This window comes from Parus major, chromosome 24, assembly GCF_001522545.3.
Source record: "Parus major isolate Abel chromosome 24, Parus_major1.1, whole genome shotgun sequence".
NCBI classification, from domain to species: domain Eukaryota; kingdom Metazoa; phylum Chordata; class Aves; order Passeriformes; family Paridae; genus Parus; species Parus major.
Window position 1 is genome coordinate 6,762,537 of NC_031792.1, and position 23,355 is coordinate 6,785,891.

At 50.5% G+C, this 23,355-nt stretch overlaps 1 protein-coding gene across 3 annotated transcripts; it reads left to right on the forward strand.

The window, feature by feature from the left end:
* Positions 1-983: 983 nt before the first annotated feature.
* ST14 (suppression of tumorigenicity 14) lies at positions 984-23,140 on the forward strand. 3 transcript variants are annotated; one of them, XM_015649920.3, is made up of 20 exons: positions 984-1,236; positions 1,419-1,585; positions 12,293-12,452; positions 12,660-12,787; positions 13,322-13,392; positions 13,806-13,966; positions 14,402-14,437; positions 14,716-14,953; positions 15,089-15,228; positions 15,641-15,738; positions 16,227-16,336; positions 17,135-17,265; positions 17,493-17,597; positions 18,615-18,722; positions 19,080-19,193; positions 19,377-19,505; positions 19,879-20,065; positions 20,706-20,980; positions 21,250-21,386; positions 21,907-23,140. In XM_015649920.3, the coding sequence occupies exons 2-20, from the start codon at positions 1,580-1,582 to the stop codon at positions 22,066-22,068; spliced, it is 2,496 nt and encodes an 831-aa protein (XP_015505406.1). In that variant the 5' UTR covers positions 984-1,236; positions 1,419-1,579; the 3' UTR covers positions 22,069-23,140. The 3 variants fall into 3 exon arrangements, with proteins under 3 accessions (XP_015505406.1, XP_015505405.1, XP_015505404.1); XM_015649919.3 differs by having other exon boundaries at positions 984-1,585; XM_015649918.3 differs by lacking the exons at positions 984-1,236; positions 1,419-1,585 and adding an exon at positions 3,417-3,521.
* The last annotated feature ends 215 nt before the right edge of the window (positions 23,141-23,355 follow it).

Consider the following 23,355-nt stretch of genomic DNA (forward strand, 5'->3'; position numbering starts at 1 on the left):
TCTGTGCTTTAAGCTAAGGCCTCAGTTTACACATTCGCAGCTCGTTAGAAGGCAGACTTTACCTGACTTGGAGCTTTGGGCGTGCCCAGTGGTTTCAAAACACACTGTGCCAGAAACCAGGCGTTCAGGCCTGTCCACTCTTGCATTTACAGTTTGGCTGACAAACCCTGCTGCTGCTGATTCAGAGCTCACAAAAGAGGTTCTCTGCTTTCACGAACCATGGAAGGGCTCAAGAAGGCCGCCTGGCTGTCTTTATAGTCCCGGCAGCAAGCTTACATTCTAGTGTTTCCTAGTGCTTTGTATTCCTTTGGGAGCCCCATGACTGACAGGTGGCTGGCACCAGAAGCAGACGCACGGCAAATGACACCCCTAGATTTTGGAAGAGAGTCTAGGAGCTGTCTGGGCTGTGTTGGAGGTTGCTCTCATGCCCATGTCATCCCTGGGATGGAACAGGGCATTAGACCCCTTGATTCTGGCCAGCTTTCATGATCTCAGGAGGGCAAAGTTCTGATCTCCGCTAAAATCATGTCTTGGGAGCAGGGCTCTCATTCCCGAGCTGGTGAGAGAAACATTTGAGATCAAAGAAGTTCCCATCCAAATGACACAGTAATCCTTGAACAGCTTTGGGAAGGGGAGTGCCACCTCCCTGTTCTACCCCAAAGCAGCGTGTGGCCAATTGAGGGCAACTCACTACACTTTTCCAGCTCCCATTCTCCACAGTCAGTAATTATTCCCTTGCACTGCCGATGGAGAGGCCGGATAAGCCCAAGATGACTGCGCCCATCCCCAGCGCTACCCAGCCTTTGCTCGGGGGGCTGCCTGTTCAGTTGGAAAGCACAGCGCTGCTGGATGACGTTTACCTCTCCTCCCACTGAATCAGCCTTTTATTTACTGTTTGGAATGCAAAGTAACAGGACACCCTGTGAGTTTTATCTCTCTCACAATCTTTTGTAATGCTTTGGAACTTGCCGGACCGGATTGAGCGTTTGAGATGGGGTGGTTTCGGGGTTGCTTGGCAGGAATCTGGGTGGGAGGGCACTGTCGGTGAAATTTGAATGTGGGAGTCGCTCTAAGAGCACAATCCTTGAGACGCACTACGGGAAGGAAAAGCCTTTGTCCCTGACTGAATCTGGCCCGCCGCTGGTGTGGATGGATGGTGCTCCTTTGCTAGAATTCCTCGCAACTGCCTCCACCAGAAAGCTTTTCCCCCGCAGGCAGCCGGCCTTCATTCCTTATGTAAGCAGTTCTTCCCTTCTTTCACGTGCATGGCATTCCCAAGGCTGGGAGCTGATGCGGAAGGATCCTGCCTGCCCAGAGTTTGCTGCTTCTGCAGCTGATCCTTGTCTGGGGTTCGAGCTCAGGGCGATTTAGCTCGTGCAACTTGCACAGATTCTGACCAAGCCGGACTTGGTTCTCAGATTTCAGGACTCTCCCTCCTCCCAAACTTCGGCTCTGCTCTCAGGATGCTGTTGTGGCTACATTGAGACAACGCAAGGAGGAGGAGGTGACAGCTTTTAAAAAAAACCAACTGGTTCCAGCGGAAACAAACAGAGGCTTTGCGGCTGACTGCTGCCATTGCATGCGGGTGAGTGCCTTGAATTTTATGCTTTATTGCATTTTCACCGTGCCTCGGCTGCGCTCAGCATGCTTCAGTCAGACATGGAAGTCTCTCACCAAAAAAGGCACGTGGCAGACGGGTTGGGAATTGTTATTGTATGTTTTGGGTCTGTACAGTGTCCAGGAGGGGACCTGTTCGCACCACGGTGACTCGGTGTAATGGCTCCAGAAGCACAGAAACGGGAATCCTGGTATTGAGGCCTCGAACCAGCTGTCTCCCAGCTGTATAATATTTATATTTAGCACATGTATTGCTTGCTGTTTTTCCCCACGGTGACTGCATCCCCTTGTTCAAAGAGGGCTCATGAATTAGTTTGGAAGATGTCAGTGGCTCGAATTGGCAGGAAACAGTGAGCTCTGTGTCGAAGACTGTGGATCTTCACATTTTGCCCTCATCGCTCACATCCCCGAGCACGGGTGTTTGCCTGGCATCAGCCCGGAGGAGACCGGTGGATGCGCCAAACAGGAAAAATGTGTAGAATGCAGGAGCAGTGGTTCAGCTGGGAGCATCTGCTTTGTACCCAAAGTATGTTGTTTCACGGGGGTGTTAAGACAGACTGTAGCCAAGCAGGTAAGGGAGTGGCTGTAAAAACAGCGCTGGCTGGGGCTGGGCATCAGCGGGAGCGCCGAGAGGTCCTGACATCAGCAGCCTGACTAACATGGCACCTTTTCAAGGGGAGTACATTAAATCCAGGGATGCTTCCTCCTGTGCCGTGTTCTGCGGTGGGTGGAATTCTGGCAGCTGCTGAGGAGGCAGGGAAGGCGGTGGTTTATGTGTTTCTACAAGATCACATAAGTTAGGTTGTGCTTTTCACCACAGCAGGATCAGAGACCTCACTCCGTCTCTATTTTTTCCCCAAAAAAGCACCTGCAAAAAGCTCGCAAAACTTTTGCTCAGGGGACAATTTAGAGCAAGGGAAAACAAAGGAGACTCAGCGAGGGATTTCCTGCGTGTGATCAGCAGCACTTGTTGTACCAGAACCAGATTTCTGGGAAATTTTAACTGTTCAAGTGTTTAAAAAATTCAGTTTCAGGGCTGAATGCAATTGGTGTATAAAGGTTTGGGTCAGTGGCCAGTTCAACTTTTGATGCGCGTATCACATATTCATTTGGACTGTCACATGTAAGACGGAGAAAGGAAGAACCTTTCCATGAAAAAGTTTGATCCAGATATTTTAATCCTGACATGCTCTTGAATGTGAGAAACCTAAATATTGGAGTGTGTGTGTGTATGAATCATCTTTTCAAAAAGGGGTAAATGGTGAAGTAAGACTGAATGCAGCTCTCAGTGTTAGAAATTATTTCAAACCTGCATAAGAGCGTTCTCAGAACCCCAGTCCCTCCTTCCCCTCTCTATTATGAAGCCACACAGTCCCCAGGGGCTGTTGCTGTGTGACATCCCCTGAGTGCCGCATTTGGGTCCACGTCAAGTTTCTGCAGCACTGCTGTGTTATTCACTTTGCATCCGGTCTCTGTTAGCCAAGAGAAAGCTCATTCCTACAGTGCTGTAGCCTTGCTGTGAGGGCAGGTTTCAGGCGGGGAAAAAGGAATACTTTGCTTCTAAATGTACCAAATGTTTGTGATTGTCCCTGGGATAATGTTGGGATGAGGCTTGTCCCTGGGATAAACTATCTGTTCGTGTTCAGAGTGCCCTCTTTGCAGCGGGGTTTTCCCCTTATTTCTGCGGAGAGGCGGGAGCCGCAACTGGGCACAGGAGCGGCACAGCAGCCGCGGGGCGTTTCCGGCTGCCCGCACCTGCCGGGAGCGCAGGAAGGAGGAGCTGGGCGCCGTGCCCGGGCCGGAGCCAGCGTGCCATGGCGGCCTGAGCCGCGCGGCGCTGCCCGGCCATGGAGCGCGGTCCCCCGGCCAGCGGTGCCAGCGTGCGCTACAGTACCCAGCTACAGGTGAGAGCACACCTGGGCGCGGGGAACTCCCAGAACACCTGCCAGCCTTTTGCCGAGCTGCCTTGTCCTCTGCTCGCTTTGGTTCCTTTGAGTCTGGTGGGTTCAAGGCGGCTCTGGATCTCTCAGGAAGGGGGAGATTCAGCTTACCCTTGGATAAGGTCAGGGGAATCTCTTTGGGGAACATTGCTGAGCTCAGCAGAGCAGGAAAAAAAATCCAAAAGAGCTTTGGGGAAGTGGAGATATCCACCTGTCTGTGCTGGCTTTGGATCTCCTCGGTGTCGGTGCTGCCGCTGCTCCGGGAGTTTTAGTTTCGGCTTAAGCTGAGGGCATTGGGGTTTTGAGTAAAGGTAAACTCCGTGCTGGTGAGCTGTGTGCAGAGCCTAGCTCTAGGTGGTTTAGCAGCAGATCCAACTAAGCCTGTTCAAGGGTCATAAGGGCCAATTTTAACCGAGGGCTGTGGGGTTTCAGTAATTAACCACTGCATTATCTGTGTGTTCTGAGACCTGAGTGAGCTTCTTGTGTAGTTCTTCCTGGCTGACGGTCGGGCAGGGATGTCTGAGTTTGGGTTGTGCCTCCAGGGCCTGTTCTGTGCCACAGAGCTGTTCCAAACCACAGGGGTTTGGGTTAAAGCAGGACAGCAGCATTTCCCACCCCACCTGCAGACTGTGTGGTGTCTGTCTCAGAGGCCTGGCTTTAGTAGTTATTATCTAACGGCACCAAAAGAGCTGCTGGTTTTGGCACTGACTGAAAAGCTGGCCTGCAGCAAGAAATTTTCCCTTGCCTCCAGTCCCACTGTCCAGTGTGTGCCATGGCTGGGAACAGGAAGGAGATGCTCTCACTGAAGCAGTTCTGCTTAAGCTCCTTGTTCCTTGCCAGGTCAAGGTGACACTTGTGTGACATGATCTTCCCCGCCAGGCTTGTTCTCCTGGCAAGCTTTGTACTCCAATTGTCTTTATGCAGGACTGAGGGCTCGAGCGAGTCCCTTCCCTGGTTCTTGATCAGTTTTCCCCTGTGTCCATTCAAGAGGGCTGATCTCATCCAGGACAGCTTCCCTGAAGACAGTACCTGCCCTCCTGGCAGGAAACAACCCCAAGGAGTTTGTCCCCAGTGGACTGTTGTTGGACTTGGCCCCTTATAAACATGAGAGTGGAGTAAATGAGGGGTTTTGCAATGTGTTGTGTCTCCTCCTGTGCTGGTAAAGGAGCTGCCGTAGTTCTTGGGCTGACGAGAAGCTGCTGCTCTTCCTTGGAAAGGTGCATAGTGTTTCCTTGGATAGTGGCCTGCAGGTGAGCTGCTGCTGAGGCCAGTTTGGCTGCTGTTGGTGCCAAAAGCAAACAGGGATAAGGAAGACACAATAAAAAAAGGGCTGAGGCCAGACCTTTGCTCAACAAATGAAAGATCACTCTGTAAAACCCTCGAGGGAGCAACCAGAGTGTTTTGAGGGCCTGGCTGTGGGGAAGGTATCAGAGCAAAGGTTCTCCCCTTGCCTGGGGTAGAATGTATGGCTTCCATCCAAAGGCCACTAGGGACAGACTGGGAAATAGTGCCCTGAAATATCTAGGCCATGGGCTGGGGAGGAAGCAGCCAACAGGGATGAGTTTGGCAGACAGAGACTTTCCTGGTTGGAGGTGCTCATGTTTTCCTTGCTGTTGGCTTCAAACATTGGAGACTTGTGGTCCTGATCCACCTCAGAACTGTAGGAATGAGTGAAGTGTGACAAGGATGACACTTCAAGGTCTGGGGCTCAGCTGCTTTGGTTAAGCTGCTGGAGGCAGTTCTGTTTTCCAGACAATTCTGTCTTTACCAGCAAAGACGTATGAGTGATTTAAATAAGCTGTTTGCATCTGTGGCATGTTTCTCTGCTGCTCTTGGGACATCACTATGCTGTAAGGAGGAATTTCATGGCTCATAGGTACACAGATCAGGGCTGTAGGGTACCTTTATTCCCAGCTTCTCCAAGAGTTTCTAAGACTTAAGTGTGAAATTCTCTGCTGCCACACACAGAAGAAGCATGGTAGCATTTTCTGAGGTGCTGTGATGCAGGACGGAGCTGAACTGATCAGCCTGGATGAGGCAGCAAGCCAAGCCTGTGCTATCTCTGCAAACATTAACATGAGTTTCTTCTGTAATAAACCTAAAGGAATTTGGTTTCTTGTATGACTCAGGGTGGTCACAAGACAATCAAATGCTGTAGAGAGTTAAGTGTGTGAAATAGGTGCGTGACCTGTATCTTTTACTGTTGCACCTGCCCTCTGTGCATGGAAGATACAGTATGGAGGACTGTCCTTGAGCTCTTGCCCCATATTCCCTTTTTAGTTTTGATGTCATCATTTTATAGCTTCATTGCCCTTAATACAGGACTGAAGACAAAAAATAATGTGCTGGCAGAGTTTCATCAGTGCTTTGCTGCTCGTAGTGGGGCAACACAGCACGAATACGCCTCACCTAAGCTTCGCTCCCATGTGTGCTGTTTCCATGTATTTCTTTTTAAGAGTAAAGAGATGTGAGCAGATGATTCTTATCAGATATTTTTCCAGAGAAGTTGTTGGGGTTTGCAACAAGAGATGGTGCAGCAGTTGATTTAAGAAATGGTATAACTGTACTTGAGTTATGTGGGTGAAGTGAGTTGCACATGCTATTTACATTTGTTTTACTTTTCCTGGTGGGAAACAGGCTGTTTCCCCTCATGCCGGCACTGCACAGGTGCTGTTGCCTTTCAATGTGATCCAGGAATTCTCAGCTTTTGAAAATACTATTTTTCTGGCTCTTTTTGCCACACAAGCCCACTTTTTTGGTCTCCTGAGCTCTGACCTGGCTTGCTGTCTGTGTCCTGAGATTGTGGCTGAGTCGACAGGTTTCATCCCTCTCATTTCTCATGTGGTATTTGTTTTAGTTTTTATTGAACACCACCCGAGGCAGGTGTGGCTGGAAAAGGAGAGGCGGGAATTGCCTCTTGGATACACAGGCTGGGATCTGCAAGTTGTAATTGCCCTCAAGAGTCTAACCATGCAGTCCAACGACTGCTTCATCTCCAGCCTCCCTACATCTCCTCCAGCTTGGCATTTTATGGGTTCCTTTTCTTGGTTGTGTACATTAGTATCAAACAGTGACTTTTTGTGAGACTTGATTTGGTTGCATACCTGCTCTTACCATGTGGCCAGCTTTGGCCATGAGCAGTCCTGTGGCAGACTAGCAGAGTCTGGAGTTGGGAGAGTCAAAGGAAGTAGGTGAATCTCACGTCTGGTGCTGGATGAAAAAATTACCTGGTGGTCATAAGGGACAGGTGAAACTAATGGCCAGGAGCCCAGTCCTTCTGTGAGTCAGGGTCCTGTGAATAGATGCAGACACTGAGGGAGAGATGGAGCAGCTGTTTTGGGGGAGAGAGGAACAGTGAGGGGTTTGGTGCCTGGGACACATCACCATCTTAGTGGGACTGCCAAACAAGGCAGAAACCAGCCTCTATGAGGGATACGGATCCCAGAGGTACCCCTACTTTGCACACATCATGCTGGAGAGCCGTACTCCGTGGCATATCCCAGCCTTTCCATGATCCCCCACTGCAGGAGGATCTCTGCTTTCCCATAAGATCTTGTAAGGTTCCCACCACCGCTGTCTGCCAGCTGCATTTCCTGCTGACAGAATTAGTCACTTCTGCATCTGGTTTGTCCAGTTGGGCAGAGCACAGTCACTGTCTAAAAATATATTGTGTGGCTTACAGAGAAGGGCTGGGAAGTCTACTCTTCCCAGGACTGAGCTCGGACTCTGCACAGAGGATCAGGAGCCCTCCAAGTGCTCTTTAAATCCACCTATGTACACTTCTTTTCAGAGTTTCTTTGTGGAGTCAGTACTCGGGGGAAACTGAGGCATGAGAGACCTGGGGCAGAGCCTGTCTGAACCTTTCCCTGAACTGGATTTGCTGCCACAGCTGATGCTGTGACCTGATGCCTCTGACCCTGTGTGGGGAGCCTGGCCATATCAGCAAGGACTGAGTGAGGAGTAGGAGGAAGTAAATGCTCCTGTGACTAAGGCAGAGAGAATATCAAGGGAGGTTTTCTGTTAATAATGTTTATTGGAGCAGTTTCCTCGAGAAGGGTGAGACAGTCAGACCTTGAGTCACTTGGCTAGAGATGGTTTCTGGAGGAGCCATGGACAAGGTGAGAGCAGGACTTGTTCAACTCTCTAGTCTCTAGTTTACTGCTGTCACTATTCAGAGCACGTGAGGAAAATGTGCAGCAGCCATCAACTAAAGGAGATTAACATTGCAGTTGTCTTTTTCTTGATTTAACTGGGATCTTTGAGCCTATCTTGCATGTGGTTTTGTCTGGTTTCCATCTAGCTCAGAGGACGGTGACAGGTATTTTAACTCCCAAGTGTTGGGAGTGAAGGGGATGTGTAGGACAGGAAATGAGAGGGGCAGAGGCTGAGCTGCACAGGTAAGTCTGGTCCTCAGGTCAAACGGGTGGATTTTGTGTGGAGTGTGGGCAGGGACGTTTTAGCCTCTTAGAACTCGGGACATGGGACCTCAACTGAGACCTTCTGCATGGCCTGATTCATCATTCCAGCAGTGCTTGGGGGATGCTTCAGATCCTTCTCTGGGTATTGGGAAGAGTTTGCAGGAATGGATGTTGCTTATCCAGGCCGTGATGGGTGAGGGCTCTTCACACAAGTGTATGTGTTGGCTGAGGAGCATAATGGCATCCATAAGGTATGGGAATAGGAGAGGATGAGAGCTGGAATACAACACAGAGGATGAGAAAGGAGGGAAACCTTTTTGGATGGTGTCTCCTGTCTATCTGCCCATAGTCACAAGGTAACTTCTGGCAAGTCAGCGGCTGCTTGTGTACCTTGTACTGGAGGAAAAACAAAAGAAACCTTCCCAAAAGTCCCTGCACTCCTGTCATTTCTCCTGTGTTGTTGCTGGTTCAGCTTTGGAGCAAGAATAAACTGACAAAGGCATGCTGTAACTCTCACAGGTTTAAAATTTTTCATACTTTTTTTTTTTTTTTTTCCATGGAAGACAGAGAAATTTCCTAAAGAAAGAGCAGATGGTGAGTTTTCCTGCCTAATTTCCTTGCTCCCAGGAACAGTGCATGTGCCTGTATGTGCTGGAGGCAGAGGGGAGATCTCTTTGCCTTCTGTTTTAATCACAGCGATGATTTTCTCGCTGGGAGAGCTTTCTCTCTGCAAGGACACAGGGAATGTTACAATGCATCAGCCACAGTTGTGTAGTGTTGTACAGCAGGAACTCCTGCTTGCCATTGAGCCTTACTTTTTTTCTGACAGCTTGGTGAAGCTGAAGCATAGGAATTCTGCAAAGGGCTGAAGGATTTTCTTATGGAAAATTGGTTTTCTTGGCAGTTTTTCCTCTCTGGCTCCAGGAAGTCTGAGGAAACTGATAGATCACATAAGCCCCTGAGACTGTCTTCTTGCCCCAGGCTCCTGCAGATGTTAATAAAGAATTAAATACTTTGCTTTCTGCCAACAGCAGCAATGTCTTGGAAGTCCTGAGAAGGCTCAGCATTGTGAACAGCACTGTGGAGGGAGAGAGAATGTGTTTGCAAGTTTTGTGGCCAGTTTCTTCTCTTTTCCAGGTGGGGAGGGGAGTTTATTATGTGATTGGAAAACTGGTAGGAGCCAGATGGATGTTTGGAAGACAGTGTGTCAAACTCCAGGTAGTTTTGGCTTTGACTGAAGAGTTTCTTGATTTAGGATGTTTCTATGTATTTAAGCTTTATTTTGTGTGTCATATGTTTCAAAGTTTCCTTGGGTTATATCTTCAAGCTTTTTGTGTAAGATTAAAGCCAAACAGGAGCATTCCCCATGGGGTTGTCCTCTGCAGGCCTGCGAGGTCTGTTTACTTTTGAGGTGGGTGGATTTTGGGGATGGAAACAGTTCTTTCTGCCTAGCCTTAGACAGTAAAACTCAAAAATGAACGAAGGCTCCTTCCCTGAACTGCTAAACGATAAACTGGGAGGATTCTGAGAGCAGCTGGTGTGAAAACTGCTGGGTTGCTCTGGTTTGGTGGATTTCTGGTGTTTGCGGAAGATTAAACTTAGAGTCCTTGACAAAAACTCAGAGTAAGGTGCCTGCCACTTCCCTTTCTTTCCCTTGTGAAGGGCCCCAGGCAAATACCTAAAGGAGGAGAGGCTGCAGTGGGGTGTGGAGAGTGGGAGGAGAGCGCAGGCATTGCATTGGGTGAAGAAAAGGGGGAAAGAATTGGGGGAATGCTTCAAGTGGGAGCTGGGCTTTTTCCTGCCAGGCGAGGCTGAGGAAAGATAAGATGAAGCACCTACTGGAAGTTCAGTGAGGAAATGCAGTGAGGATGATTTATTCCCTATGTATGCACAGCAGGCTCAGAGGTCCCTCTGTTAGTAGGATCCCTTTTGCTAATGTCTTGGTTCCAGAAGACAGGTGTCTGCTAGGGAGAGCAGGAGCCTCCCTTGGGATGAACGAATGTAGATCCCCTCCCTCCGAATTATTATAATTTTGAAATCAAGAGGCCTTTAGGCAGAGATCTGGGGATAGGAATAACATTTCTTTACTAGTATAGCCAGGCAAACAAACAACAATAACTACAGCAATAACAAGAACACAGAACCAGGGACCCCGGGACAGCTTTCTCGGCTGAGATGGGATGGAGGAGAGGCTTTGTTTTCACAAACCCCTCGGTCAGTCCCGGTGCTCCTGCAGGGCTCTGAGGAACACTCAGCTGGAACAGCAGGGATGAGCTGAGATCCTGGGCCGGTGGCTGAGGTGGATCAGCAGCTCTGCGGTGGTGGCTGGCACTGCCACACGTCCCGGCAGGACAGGGGGTGCGAGGCAACCAACAAAGAGGGGAGAAAGAGAAGAAGCAGCCGCTCCGTCTGGGTGATGGCGAAATTTCCTTCTCTCTACCGCAGCAGCTCCGCGACCCCGAGAACGAATGTCTTTCCCCGAAGCCGAAGGAAGCCAGCCAAAAACTGTCCCCACCCTCCTTTCCTGCCCCCTTCCCCCCCTGGGCCCGGCTACTCTTTGTCCTTTGTCGAGCACCCACTAAATACCCACAGTTAGGTTGTCTCCGCAACTAATGGGTAAAAATTCCCCGGGCACGCCAGAACAGCAAAAAAAAAAAAGGACACCTAACCCTCAACAGCTAGTTATTTTTCATAGAATCTCAGAGTGGTTTGGGTTAGAAGGGATCTTAAAGCCTGTCCAGTCCCACCCCCTGCCATGGGCAGGGACTCCTTCCGCTAGACCAGGCTCTGTCAAACCTGGCCTTGAACACTGCCAGGAATGAGGCAGCCACAGCTTCTCTGGGCAGCCTGTGCCAAGGCTTCACCACCATTACAGGGAAGAATTTTCCAGTATCCTCTCTAACACTATATTTATTTATATATTTATATAGCTTATATTTATTTGCTATATTTAATTTCAAAGCCATTCCCCTGTATCCTATCAAGCCATATCCACCTTGTCCATATTTTTCCTGAATTTAGGGACTTGCGACATTTGCATCAAATTAACCCAAGCTGTTGGAGTAGGTTTGTGTGATCCCTGGGCTGAGAGAGGACGGGCAGAGTCTGACCCTGTGTTTGTGGAGACAACATCGCCCTGGAGTGCAGAGCACGTGGAAATGCTGTGGATATGTGCGAGTCGGCACTTTGTGCCGTGGTGTCTGTTCTCAGGTTCCAGAGCCCAGGAAGCTGCTGAATGTCTGCTAAGGAGAAAATGGGAAGGTGGTGAGCAGAGGGATCCTCCTGTTTTGGGCCTTTGCAGCAGGCATAGATCCCTTCCTGCCCAGGGGAGGCACAGATCGTAGGCAGATGTGGTTAGCTCTGCCCACATCACTGCCAGTGCTGGGAGGAGAGGAAGTGCCAGGGTAGGTGCAGATCCAGGCTCCGACGATGTCCAACAGTGCCAAGGATGCTTTGTGGGATCCTCTGAAAACATCTGGGTCTGCAGCTGTTCCAGCCCCCACCCCGGGTCAGAGGTGCAGGTACATGAGCAAGACAAGGATGGAGGAACGGAACACAAAGTGGGATAAAGTGAAACCCAGGGGCACCAATGGTTTTATAGTTGATACAGAGCTTGATGCTTCAACACATCTTCCACTTCTTCACCCAGCCCATTATGGGGTGCTGACAACAGCAAGAGTTATTCTTGCCATTCCTTTTTCCTTTCTTCCACATCTTGTCCCAAGAGCATGGTTGCTTGTGGACTGCGGGGGTATCTTGTGTGTTCATCTTAATTTTTTGGTTTATTTCTTTTAATGAATGTTTGTGCTGGATGGGAAACTCCAAGCAAAAACACAGGAGTGCTAGTCGCCCAGGAGACATGACAGCTGTGAAAATGTAAAGGAAAGAAGCAGCCTGATTTCTTTTAGGGAAATGCGATTTTATAGCATGCTGTGCCCCAGTAGCTCTGGGTGACATACCTGCACGCAGTGAGCACTTAGTTGGGATGAATTTTTTTCTGCAGTTTCATCTGCAGAGGCAGATTTTGGAGCTTGTAGGCTTGTGACCCTGCCATGGTCACAGAAGGATGTGTGGGCTTTCCCCTGAGTTTGCTTGAGCTCGTGACCTTATATTAGGCCCAAAAAGGAATTAGGTGTGTGCAGAAAAGCAGAAGGGTTTGTCTTGCCACGGCTGTGGAGCTGCCGATGCTGAGATTTGCCCTCAGTACTGTCGCATTCCTTGTCCCCAAACCTGCTTCAGGCTGCTCTGTGGCCGGACCTCCCCAAGCCAGGCTTTGGGAACAGCCTTCCCACTATCCTGCTTTTCCTTCTCTCCCAGGACATGAACAACCTGGACGAAGGGGTGGAGTTCCTCCCTGCCATGAACTCCAAGAAGATGGAGAAGCGTGGCCCAAAGCGGCAGGTGGTCATCACCGTCCTGATCATTGTTTTTCTGCTTGTCTCCCTCACCACTGGCCTTCTGTTTTGGCACTTCAAATGTGAGTGTGACGTCTGGTGGGTGGTGGCATGTAGGGTGACACCCTGGGAACATATCCATCCACACGTAAAAGCTTTGTTACCCGATGTTGCTCACATGTGCACCATTTCCACCTCCCTGCCCCAGTTGCTGTCACTGTGGATCTGCTGTGTCACCAGTCCCAGCCTTGACTGCCCTTCCTGACTGACCCTAAGCTATTCTCTTCCAGATAGGAACACACCTGTCCAGAAGGTTTTCAATGGCCACTTGCGGGTTCTGAACTGGGAATTTCTGGATGCCTATGAGAACTCCAGCTCTCCAGAGTTCAGTATGTTGGCCAAGAAGGTGAAGAGCACGGTAAGAGGTTTCTTCCCTCCCTCCTGCAAGCAGGGAATTTTCCTCTTGCCCCATGGTCATGGGGATATGCCATGGAAGATTCCTTGGAGCTTTTCCTTGCTCCTTGTTACACACTGACTGGGAGCAAGGACCTTCTTCAGAGCTGGATCTTGATATCCCAGGCCAGTGCCATGGCATCTCCTATGCCAGAGCAAATTTCAGGATCACTGGATGAGTTAGGGCCGGGAACTGCAGCAGAAAGGGTGTCTGAAGGAGGCTGAAGCTGTGGCTGGTCTTCTCTCAGACTTGGGGATTCACTTCCCCCAGGGAACAGTGGGGTGAGCTGAGTCAGAACAGGCTGTGATGGGCAGTCCTGGGCTCTTCTGGGGCTCTCAATTCTCCTTATTTCTTTCTTTGGCTCTGCAGATTCCTGCACCCAGGGATGCCAGGTATGTGCCCTGGTTTTCCATCGTAGGCTTGAAGCTCTGTCTATCTTTAGCCTTTCCCTTTTCATCACTTCTAGACATGGTGAACACCCCTTTTTAACCCTTTCAGGTGGAGGAGATCTACAAGAATCATGCTGATATTGGTCCTTACCACAAAGAGACAGTGATCACTGCCTTCAGGTGAGTGTTAGGCACTGCCTGAGCCCCAGCTGGGATGCTGGGATATTACGCAGCCATTTACCCTCCTCCCGGGTTTACTGGGATGGAAGCACTCCAGTAGTTGCACTGAGTGACAAAGGAAAGGATGAGCAGCAAAAGGTGACCTGAAAATGCATTTTCTTTTTGGCCAGATGTCTTGGGAAAATCTGGGTATGGTGCAATGAACTGCAGTGGGTGGTACCTGGCAGCATGGAAATGGACTCCCTGGACTGGCAGGGGCTTTTGCTGTTTGCTTAACTTGTCACTGAAACTCTCCCTTCCCTGTGGCCAGGCTCCAAAAATGGCTCATCAAGTAGTTTGGCCTCTTCTTCTAGTGGTATTTGAGTCCTCCCATGTCTGTTCTTGCCCTCACCCCACAATTGCCCTTTCCATAGTGAAGGCAGTGTCATTGCCTACTACTGGTCAGAATTCCTTGTGCCCAAGTACCGGGAAGAGAGCCTGGACAGGGCGATGGCTGACAAGCAGAGCCTGGTGCAGAGGTGGAATCCCCGCCTGAGAAACCCCATGCTGAAGGTGGAGTCAGTCATCGCTTTCCGTGAGTATTGGTTCCGCTGTCCCTGGGCCTCTGCGTGGGACTAGGTGGGATATTTCTTGGGAAGGAGAAGGTGTTGGTCACATCCCTCCTATGGGAAAGCCAGCCCTGAGGGTGTTGTAAGGACCTGGATATCACAGCACAGCTTAATGGGATGTACTGCCTGAAGGGGGCTGCACAGATCTGCTTCCCTTTGCTGGAACGCTCTGTGGTCTCTTCTGAGACCAGGGAAGAGGGACAGGGATGAGTTCTCCCACTGCAGAAGAAAAGTTTGCTCCCTCAGCTCCCAGAGGCCAGGCAGGAGCATCTTGCCCTGCTAGTTTGCAGGGAGAGACTCCACAAGAGAGGCCAGATCAATGACTGAGGAACAACCTTGGCTTTGTGCCCAGGGATTTCCCATAGCTCGAAGGGTGATGCCAGCTTTGTTTTCTCCTGCAGCTGTGGACCCCAGCATAGCTCACGCTGCCCGGGACAGTAAGTACAGTTTTTCTTCCATCTCAGTGGTGTCTTTAGGGTGGTGTTTCTCTTGCAGGATTAGGAAGGGTCTGGAGAGAGGTGCTCTGCATGGAAGGCAGACCCCATTGTGCTCCTTGGAGCTGGTCTGGGGTTGGACAGACTGTGGCACAGGTCTTGCTGTTATCCAGGAAGAGCCATCTGCCCTGGGATAGCCTGCAGGAATTATTCTCTGCATCCCAGGGAAAGGCAGGGCAAGGCTTGTTTGCCTTGTTAACTGTTCCCTACTCTCTGGGCAGAGAGCTGCATGTTCTCTCTTCACGCCAAGGAAGGGGAGGTCACCAGTTTCACCACACCGGGCTTTCCCAACAGCCCATACCCCAACAATGCCCTCTGCTACTGGGCATTGAGGGCAGATGCCAGCTCCAGCATCAGTCTCACCTTCAAGACCCTGGAGCTGGAGCCATGCAGAGATGACAGTGACTACATCAAGGTGTACGACTCTCTGAGCCCTGTGGAGCCCCACGCCTTGGTTAAGTGAGTGTTCCTGTATGGCACCAAGTCCAGGGTGATCCTGAGATGTCCTGCTCCTGCCCCAGCTCAGAGCTGAGCTGTGCTGCTTTAGTCTCCCTGTGCAGCAGTGCCTTATGGATTCTGTCCTTTGCTTCCTAGGCTTTGTGGGAATTATGCCCCATCCTACAACCTGACCTTCCTGTCCTCCCAGAACATCATGCTGGTCACATTGGTTACCAACAAGGAGGGGCGATTCCCTGGCTTTAAGGCTGAGTTCTTCCAGCTCCCAAAGATGAAAGGTGAGCAGAGGCCTTGGCCTATTTCCCCATATCTTCCTGCCACAGGCAGCTGAACAGGGAGGTGGTTGTGGCTGCAGTTAGTTTGTCAGAGATGTTTCCAGGGCTGGAGCACCTGAAAGCAGGTCACCTCTTAGTGCTTGCCTTGCCTATGGTATTCTTGTCTGCTGTAATGATGTCCCCCGAGGAGGCAAAAATGAGAATTATGTTGGATTAGACATGCAGATTGATGTGTACAGGAAGCGCCTAATTGATCTCATGAGTTCTCTCAAGCCTTGGAGCAGAGCTGCTTTCTCCAGAGAGTGACTTAACCTTGTTAGAGACTGTTGCCTCTGCCTCCAATGACAGCCAGCTGAGGCTTGGAGAAACCACATCCAAATCTCTAACTTGTTATTACCTTCCTGCTTGTGTTCAGCCTGCGGCGGGACCCTGAAGGGAGACAGTGGCACCTTCACAACTCCCTATTACCCAGCACACTACCCCCCAGACACGGACTGTGTCTGGAACATTGAGGTGAGATGGGCCCCCTCTCTTTCCCTTAACAAGTCTGTCAAATGACTGTGGTCATACAGGTCACAGTGCAAGGGAGCTCGCAGCAGCTGGGGCCCAGAGGCTCCAAGTCTGGCATGACTGAGTGAGATTTTAGGAGCTGGAGGCAAAGGCAGAAGAAGTTGCAAGAGGCCTTAACCCCACAGGAGCTCATGAAAAATCCTGTAGCTTCACACAAGAAGGATGAGAGTGTGGGCTTTGAGGCAGGCCAGTTACTGGCTACTGACCAGAGGTCTGGCTTCCACCCCTCTGTATGCCTGTTCCACTGGGGATTCTGGGGCCAGGGTGACTCAGTGACTTTTATGAAGCTGTTTCTTTTCCTGGTAGAAAACTGACTTCCCCTTTTCAGTTACCTTCTGTTCTCCCCCCAAGCACAACCCTCTTCCTGTGAAACTATTCATTTTTCCTTGCTCCAGAAAGCAACATCCCACTGACTGTGCTTCCTTTTGCAGGTTCCCTCTATAAAGAATGTGAAGGTGCGTTTCAACATGTTTTTTGTGCTGGAGCCTGGGATCCCAGTCACCTCCTGCACCAAGGACTATGTGCAGATCAATGGCACGAGGTGGGTGTTGGGTGGCTGAATCCATGGAGGGGCTTTGTTTAGTTACACATAAGCTTGTGCTTTACTTAATCTGCTGTGGGAACAAGTGTGCTGGTGTTGTCAGGGCTGAGAGGATGCAGGAGGGTGCCCAGGACCGCCCCATGATGAGTAGGGAACCCCACACTTGGTTCTGTGGGGTACTGCAGCTGAATTTCCCCAGGTGCTGTGGAGCATCACAGTACGCTTTCCTGTATGTAGGAAGGCAGGAACATCTGGAGTACGTTTGCTTGATGAGCAGCTCTCCATTCTCAGGGCACTTGTTTCCTGTGATGCATTTCCTGATGCATTCCCCAACCTGATATAAGCTGGGCCACACATAAAACTTGGTACCTCACAGGCAGGTGATTAATCTTGTTTCACAATGTTTTGGACAAGGGAGCTGACTCTGCCTCAGAGAGAGTTTCAAAGTCAGCACCTGCCTCTGCAGTGCTGTTTACATACATGATCCCACCTGTGAGATGGAATCCTGCACCAATCCAGTGTATCTGAGATCAGACACATCATGGGGCAGGCAGGGATGTGGAAGAACTTGTTCCTGGTCATTCCTAAAGTCACAAGTTGGTGTTTGCAACTGCCCAAATCTTCTGCCAGCAGCAGCAGCAGCAGAATTCAGACCCTGAGGCACAGCAGTCTGTGCTGGGATCAGACCTTCTTCCTGCCTCCTCAGCTCCTGGGGTGTGGAGGGAGATCAGGAATAGAAGGAAGTTCTCTTGGTGCTGACCTCCAGCCCTTTGAGTCCCCTTTGCTCTCTCCCTGCAGGTACTGTGGGGAGCGCTCCCAGTTTGTAGTGGCCAGTACCACCAACAAAATTGAGCTCCGGTTCCACTCAGACCAGTCGTACACAGACACAGGCTTCTCTGCGGAGTTCCTGTCCTATGACTCCAGTGACCGTGAGTTGAAACCCTGGGGCTGGGGTGGGAAAAGTGAGATCTGGAGCTGTACTCTGTACATTGCCCTGTAAACTGGGAAGCATCCCTTTCCAGGGGGATAGCAGCATGTTTTGCTTTCCTGCAAACCTCCTGGTCTTCCTGCTGTGTTATGCTGTAAGCAGGCATAGGGGATGTAGAAGGGACACCAAGAGGGCTTATGTGTGATTTTGTCCCTTTCCCCCTCTCAGCGTGCCCTGGCAAGTTCACTTGCAATACCGGGCGCTGCATCGACAGGAGCATGCGCTGTGACGGGTGGCTGGACTGCGTGGATGGCAGTGATGAGAGGTCCTGCAGTAAGTCCAGCCTTGGTTTCTCTTTGGCACAGCATTGGGAAAGGCCATGTTGCCCCGAGGTGGTTAGGCTTGTTCTGGGTAATGTTACTCAGTGCTGGCTGAAACCAGCATTGCCATCTTCCTTCAGGCTGGAGTGAGACTCAGTGCACCATTTGGGATCCCTTCTCAGCTTAGGAGCTGTGGGTTCCTGCTAATCTAGCCATCTCCCAGTGGCATCCCCTTCCCTTTCCAGTTCCTCCCATCTGGGAATGTGTTTTTCTGTGTAATTCTTCTGGTTGTGGGTTTGTCTGAGCTGAGTGGTGTGGAGGGACGTGTTTTGTTTCCCAGCTGGGCAGGCTTTGCAGAGCTCATCTGGGAAACCCGTGGGACACACTGTTGTTTCTTTGTGCAACAAGTTTTCCTCCTGGATTAGCAGAGCTGTCCTATAGTTAATGCTGTTGTCCAGGGTCTGCAGTTTATTAGAGAGGACAGGATACCCTGATTTGGGAGGGGGAGTTTTCTTGGGAAGAGTGTGCTTCTGGCCTGTGACCTGGTTTCTCAGGTGCTTTCCCACTGCTCACAGCAATTGCTTTGCTTAAGTATTGCCTCTGGCTCTCCTGCTGTTGTGATGTCAGCTTCAGCTTCCACTGCCTCAGACACAACAGCTCCATAATGGCTTTGTTCTCACAAAAGTGGAAACAGTGTGGATGTACTGTGTCATGTATTTATGTACACGTGCACGGTCCGAGCTGACTGCTGGGGTTCCTAAGTGCTTGCACACCTGGTGGGAGAGCTGCCATGGTGGGCAAGTTGCTGGTGACTCCACAGGTGCCTTTGCAGGCCTCTTCTCTAATTTCTAGCATTGGAATAGCCTGCCCAGGGGAGTCACCATCCCTGGAGGCATCCATGAAATGATTGGACGTGGCACTCAGTGCTTTGGTCTGGTTGACAAGGTGGTGATTGGTCTCAGGTTGAACTTGATGGTCTTGGAGGTCTTTTCCAACAATGATCCTGTGATTCCTTACTCTGCTCTTCCAGCCTGTACTGACCAACAGTTCAGGTGCCAGAACGGCTGGTGCAAGCCCAAATTCTGGGTCTGTGACAACGTGAACGACTGCGGCGACAACAGTGATGAGCTACAGTGCAGTGAGTGACTCGACCTGCAGGCACAAAGGGCTAAGGGCTCAAGCAGGCACACAGAGGGCAATGGGGGTGATGGAGGTTCGTGGAATGGAGGGAAGCAAGTGCTGTGCTGGAAATGAGCAGGCAAAAAACCCAGGCATGGTGAGGGCTCACGTGGTACAAGTGAATGAGAGCTCAGAGGATGGAAGGATGAGCAGAGATGTAGGAATAGAAAGGGCTGAGTAACTGAGTGGTGGTGTGCAGTTTGGAGAAGAGTTCGGAGACACAGTATGTTGGAACTGCAGAGGCTTTACTTGACTTGGTGTGCTGAGGTGCTGCAGGATTCATGCCCAGCCCTCAGAAGCTGCTCTCTGTCCCTAGGCTGTGCAACTGATAGCTTCAAGTGCAACAATGGGAAGTGTGTCCCCAGCACACAGAAATGTGATGGCAAGGATGACTGTGGGGACGGGAGCGATGAGGGCGGCTGCAGCACAGGTGAGGGTGAGCTGCTGGGTGACAGCCATCAAATGCAGCCTCTGATGGAATTCCTTGGGGCTGGGCACCCTTGTGTGTGTGTTTGCATGGAGTAGAAATGCCCTGGGGGTGGGCAGAAGAGGTGACAGTGATGTGACCTCCCCAGAACCAGGGCTAACCCCTGTGCATCCATCCTGCCTGCAGTGGGCCAGACCATAGTCCCCTGCAAGGAGTACACGTACAAGTGCCGCAGTGGACGCTGCATCAGCAAACAGAACCCTGAGTGTGACGGGGAGCAGGACTGTGAGGACCACTCTGACGAGGACAACTGCAGTGAGTGCCTGAGGAATGGGGAGACAAGGGATCCTGAGCTGGGCCTCTCAGAGAAATACTCTAGTGTGGCAGAGAGCCCCAGGGTGTTTCTGTGGAGGAGCTTGATCTGGGAATATCCAAGCCGTGTTCTTCAGTGGTCTGTGGAGTGTCTGTGTGGTTCAAGAGGGCTTAGATTGGTAATACAGGGACTTATCTCCCCTTTACAGAGTTGGCCAGTAAATATTGTAACTGATTTATCATCTGTGTGGAGTGCATCAGCCCTTTCTGGCATGGGTAACAGGGCACTTGTGCTGTCAGATGTCTTGGAGGAACAGAAAGAGGCATGGGATGGGAACAGGAGAAACCAAGCACCTCTTCTTCTTCTCTGCCCTAGACTGTGGGCTCCGCTCCTACGTCAGGAAGTCACGGATTGTTGGTGGGCAGAACTCGGATGTGGGAGAATGGCCGTGGCAGGTCAGCCTCCATGTCAGTGGCCAGGGCCACATCTGTGGGGCCTCGCTGGTGTCGGCGAGCTGGCTGGTGTCAGCGGCACACTGCTTCCTGCCACTGCAAGGCATCAGGTACCAGCCTCACATCCCTGTGCTTCCAGGTATTTCACAGAATCACAGAATATGTTGAGTTGGAAGAAACCCTCAAGGATCATCAAGTCTGGCTCCTGGCCCTGCACAGCACCATCCCCAGGAGTCACACCATATTGTCCAAATGCTTTTTGAGCTCAGTCAGGCTTGGTGCTGTGACCACTGCCCTGGAGAATCTTTTCTAGTACCTGACCACTCCCTGGGGAAAAGAGCCTTTTCCTGATGTGCAGCTTAAACCTCTCATGACACAACTTCAGGCTATTCCCTCTAGTCCTGTATCTGGGCACCACATAACAGATATCAGAGTCTGGCCCTCTTCTCTCCCTCACAAGGAAGTTGTGACTGCAATGAGGTCTCCCCTTAGTCTCCTCCAGGCTGAACAGACCAGGTGCCCTCAGCTGCTCCTTATACAGCTTCCCCTCAAGGCTCTTCACCGTCTTCATTGCTCTTCTTTGGAAGTTCTCTAATAATTTAATATTATTCTTATATCGTAGCAACCAAAACCGCACACAATATTCCAACACCGACTTTGAGAGGCTTTCCTTAAGGACACTGTTTAAATTAGTGGGCAGTGCTGTCTCCGAGATGAGGTCTCACCATGTGTTTCATGGCCCTCGTGCAGGTACTCAGACCCCAGCCTATGGACAGCCTACCTGGGGCTGACTGACCAAGGTGACCGCAGTGGCCCCAATGTGCAAACCCGCAAAATCAAGCGCATCATCTCCCACCCCTTCTTCAATGACTACACCTATGACTACGACATTGCTGTGCTGGAGCTGCAGAGCCCCGTCACCTTCACAGCTGTCGTCCAGCCCATCTGCCTGCCTGATGCTACCCACAACTTCCCTGTGGGCAAGGACCTGTGGGTGACAGGATGGGGAGCGACTACAGAAGGAGGTGAGCACTGGCATGTGATTTGGGGTTGCACTGATGTATTTTAAGCAGGTTGCCAAGAGAACTGGGGCTGCCACATCCCCTTGAAGCATTCCAGGCCTGGTCTAGTGGAAAGTGTGGCCCTACCTGTGGCAGATGGGTTTTAGTACTCTTCGAATTCAAACCACTCTGGGATTCTACAAGTCTATGATTTCTTGTGTTTCTTGAGGGAAAAAACAGGGAGCTGCTTAAAAATGTGTATTTTTACTTAAGCTGCTCCTCCATCTTGGCAGGCTCAGGAGCCTCCATCCTGCAGAAGGCAGAGATCCGGCTCATCAACCAGACTGTGTGTAACCAGCTCCTGACAGACCAGCTGACACCACGCATGATGTGTGTGGGGATTCTGACTGGTGGTGTGGATGCCTGCCAGGTAAGGCAGCACCTGGATTTGGTGCTGGTTATTGGTTATTAGACAAGGAGAGAGGCCTTTGCTCAGCCCTGCTCATTCTGGTACTTCCACTTATATTTACATTTTTAACATAAAACAAATCAATGGGAATCCTTCTGGATTCAGACAATGGACAGATTACAGTGGGCACCAGCAGCAAGTTGCATCGATGCATGACTTAGACTCAAAAACTACAGCCCAAAATCACAGGATTTAGACTCCATCTCACCAGGTAGGACATACAACCATACTTCTGGCTATTATTCAGTCTTAGTTAGCAAGCCAGGATGCTTGACTGGTATTTTATAGCTCTTTGTTCTGGCACTGTGACTCTTATTGCCATGCTTAAATATTTGTTTCAGAGAATGGCCAAAAAGTTCTAATGACAGCTGACTTAGATGGACATTTACTGATTATTTCTTGCTCAGTTTTTGTGATTGACTTTAACACTGTGCACGAGGGTGATCTACGGGGTTGGTGCTTATGCTCCTGTTCTGTGCAGGGAGACTCTGGGGGACCTCTGGTCAGTGTGGAGCCCAGCAGTCGTATGTTCCTGGCTGGTGTGGTGAGCTGGGGCGATGGCTGCGCCCAGAGGAACAAACCTGGGGTGTACAGCCGGCTCACGAGCCTGCGAGACTGGATCCGGGAGCACACAGGCCTCTAGGGATGGATCCCTTCCTGAACACCACTTGGACAGCACTGGCTAGAGACACTTGGCAGTGCCAGCCATGCACAGCCTCTACTGTGAACTTCAACCTTCCCTCTACCTCGCTGTAAGCGCCTGGGACTCCATGTGCAAACAGAGCTGATGGTTTGGTTTAGCCCTTAGTCTTAGAAATCCATGTTTGGAGAAGTTTTCCTTGCAGGGTAAGCTAGTGCAGCTCCCATGAACAATTTGAATGAGCCATCATTCAAGATTACATATAGTAATACACTAAAAAAAAAAAAATCCAAAAAAAAAAAGACGCTTTGTGTTTAGAGGCAAACTTTATTGGACAATTTCAAAAACAAGGTTTCAGCTTATATTCTAAGTCATGCATTTGTTTTCAAATGGCCGTCCATACCCTTTTCTCTGGTGTTCAGCCATAGGGGGGTTGAAAGGAGGTCTTAACATAGTTTTGGGGGGATCCCTTTAGGATCCCTCTATTGTCCCACACCATGGTCTCCTCCTTCTGTCCTCTGTCCAACTCTGCTTCTGGCATGGCCAAGTCCAGGGCTGGGGGCCTGAAAGAGATGTTGGGCTGAAACACCATCACTCACCCCGAGGGAGATGCCATCACTCACCTTAAAGAAAGCTGTGGGCAGGGCTCAAACAGCATCACTCACTGTGAGGGAAGCCACAGGCAGAGCTGCTGGTACACATGGAGACCCAGAGCCACTGGCATCACCGCATTGTGCCTTAACATCACACTGAGCTGAGCTGATGCAGCTGATGCAGCGTGCTCCATGGGGCCTGGAGTCTGAAGAGCACATGGGCTGCACTGAATTCGTCCTGGAGTGCTTCCCACAAGGACAACACCAGTCAGCTGTGCACACCAGCCTTACACCTATCTTACTTTTGTAAAGAAAAATGTGACTTGTGAATGTGATGATTTCCTTCCTTTTTCCTCTGTAGTCTGTTCCTGCCTCAGCAAAGCACACTCCAGCTGAGTTAGTCTCCTCCTCACCTGTAAATACATTGTTTTGTAAAACTCTCAGAACTGAGATGCTGCAATAAAATTAGATATTTTCTAATACTGTGTGGTTCTTCCTGAGTTTCTGTGCAAGTGTTCCTGAAACAGAAACCTGCACACAGACCCCCAGTGCTAAGGGGGGAAGCTGAACCTCTCCCAGTAAAACACTTCACTAGTGCTATGCACAGCAGCTCCACTGTGAGGAGAGACATGTGGAGTCGGGAGAAATCCTCACAAGAAACAGCTGTAAGGGCTCATAGGAGGATGATTTGTGCCTC

Bases quoted from the DNA above. Each gene is read 5' to 3' on its own strand.
- ST14 (XM_015649918.3), top strand. From the start codon at position 3,465: ATGGAGCGCGGTCCCCCGGCCAGCGGTGCCAGCGTGCGCTACAGTACC. The intron at 19,194-19,376 runs GTGAGGGTGAGC...TCCTGCCTGCAG, and splicing joins TGAGGGCGGCTGCAGCACAG to TGGGCCAGACCATAGTCCCC. The intron at 20,981-21,249 runs GTGAGCACTGGC...CCATCTTGGCAG, and splicing joins GGGAGCGACTACAGAAGGAG to GCTCAGGAGCCTCCATCCTG.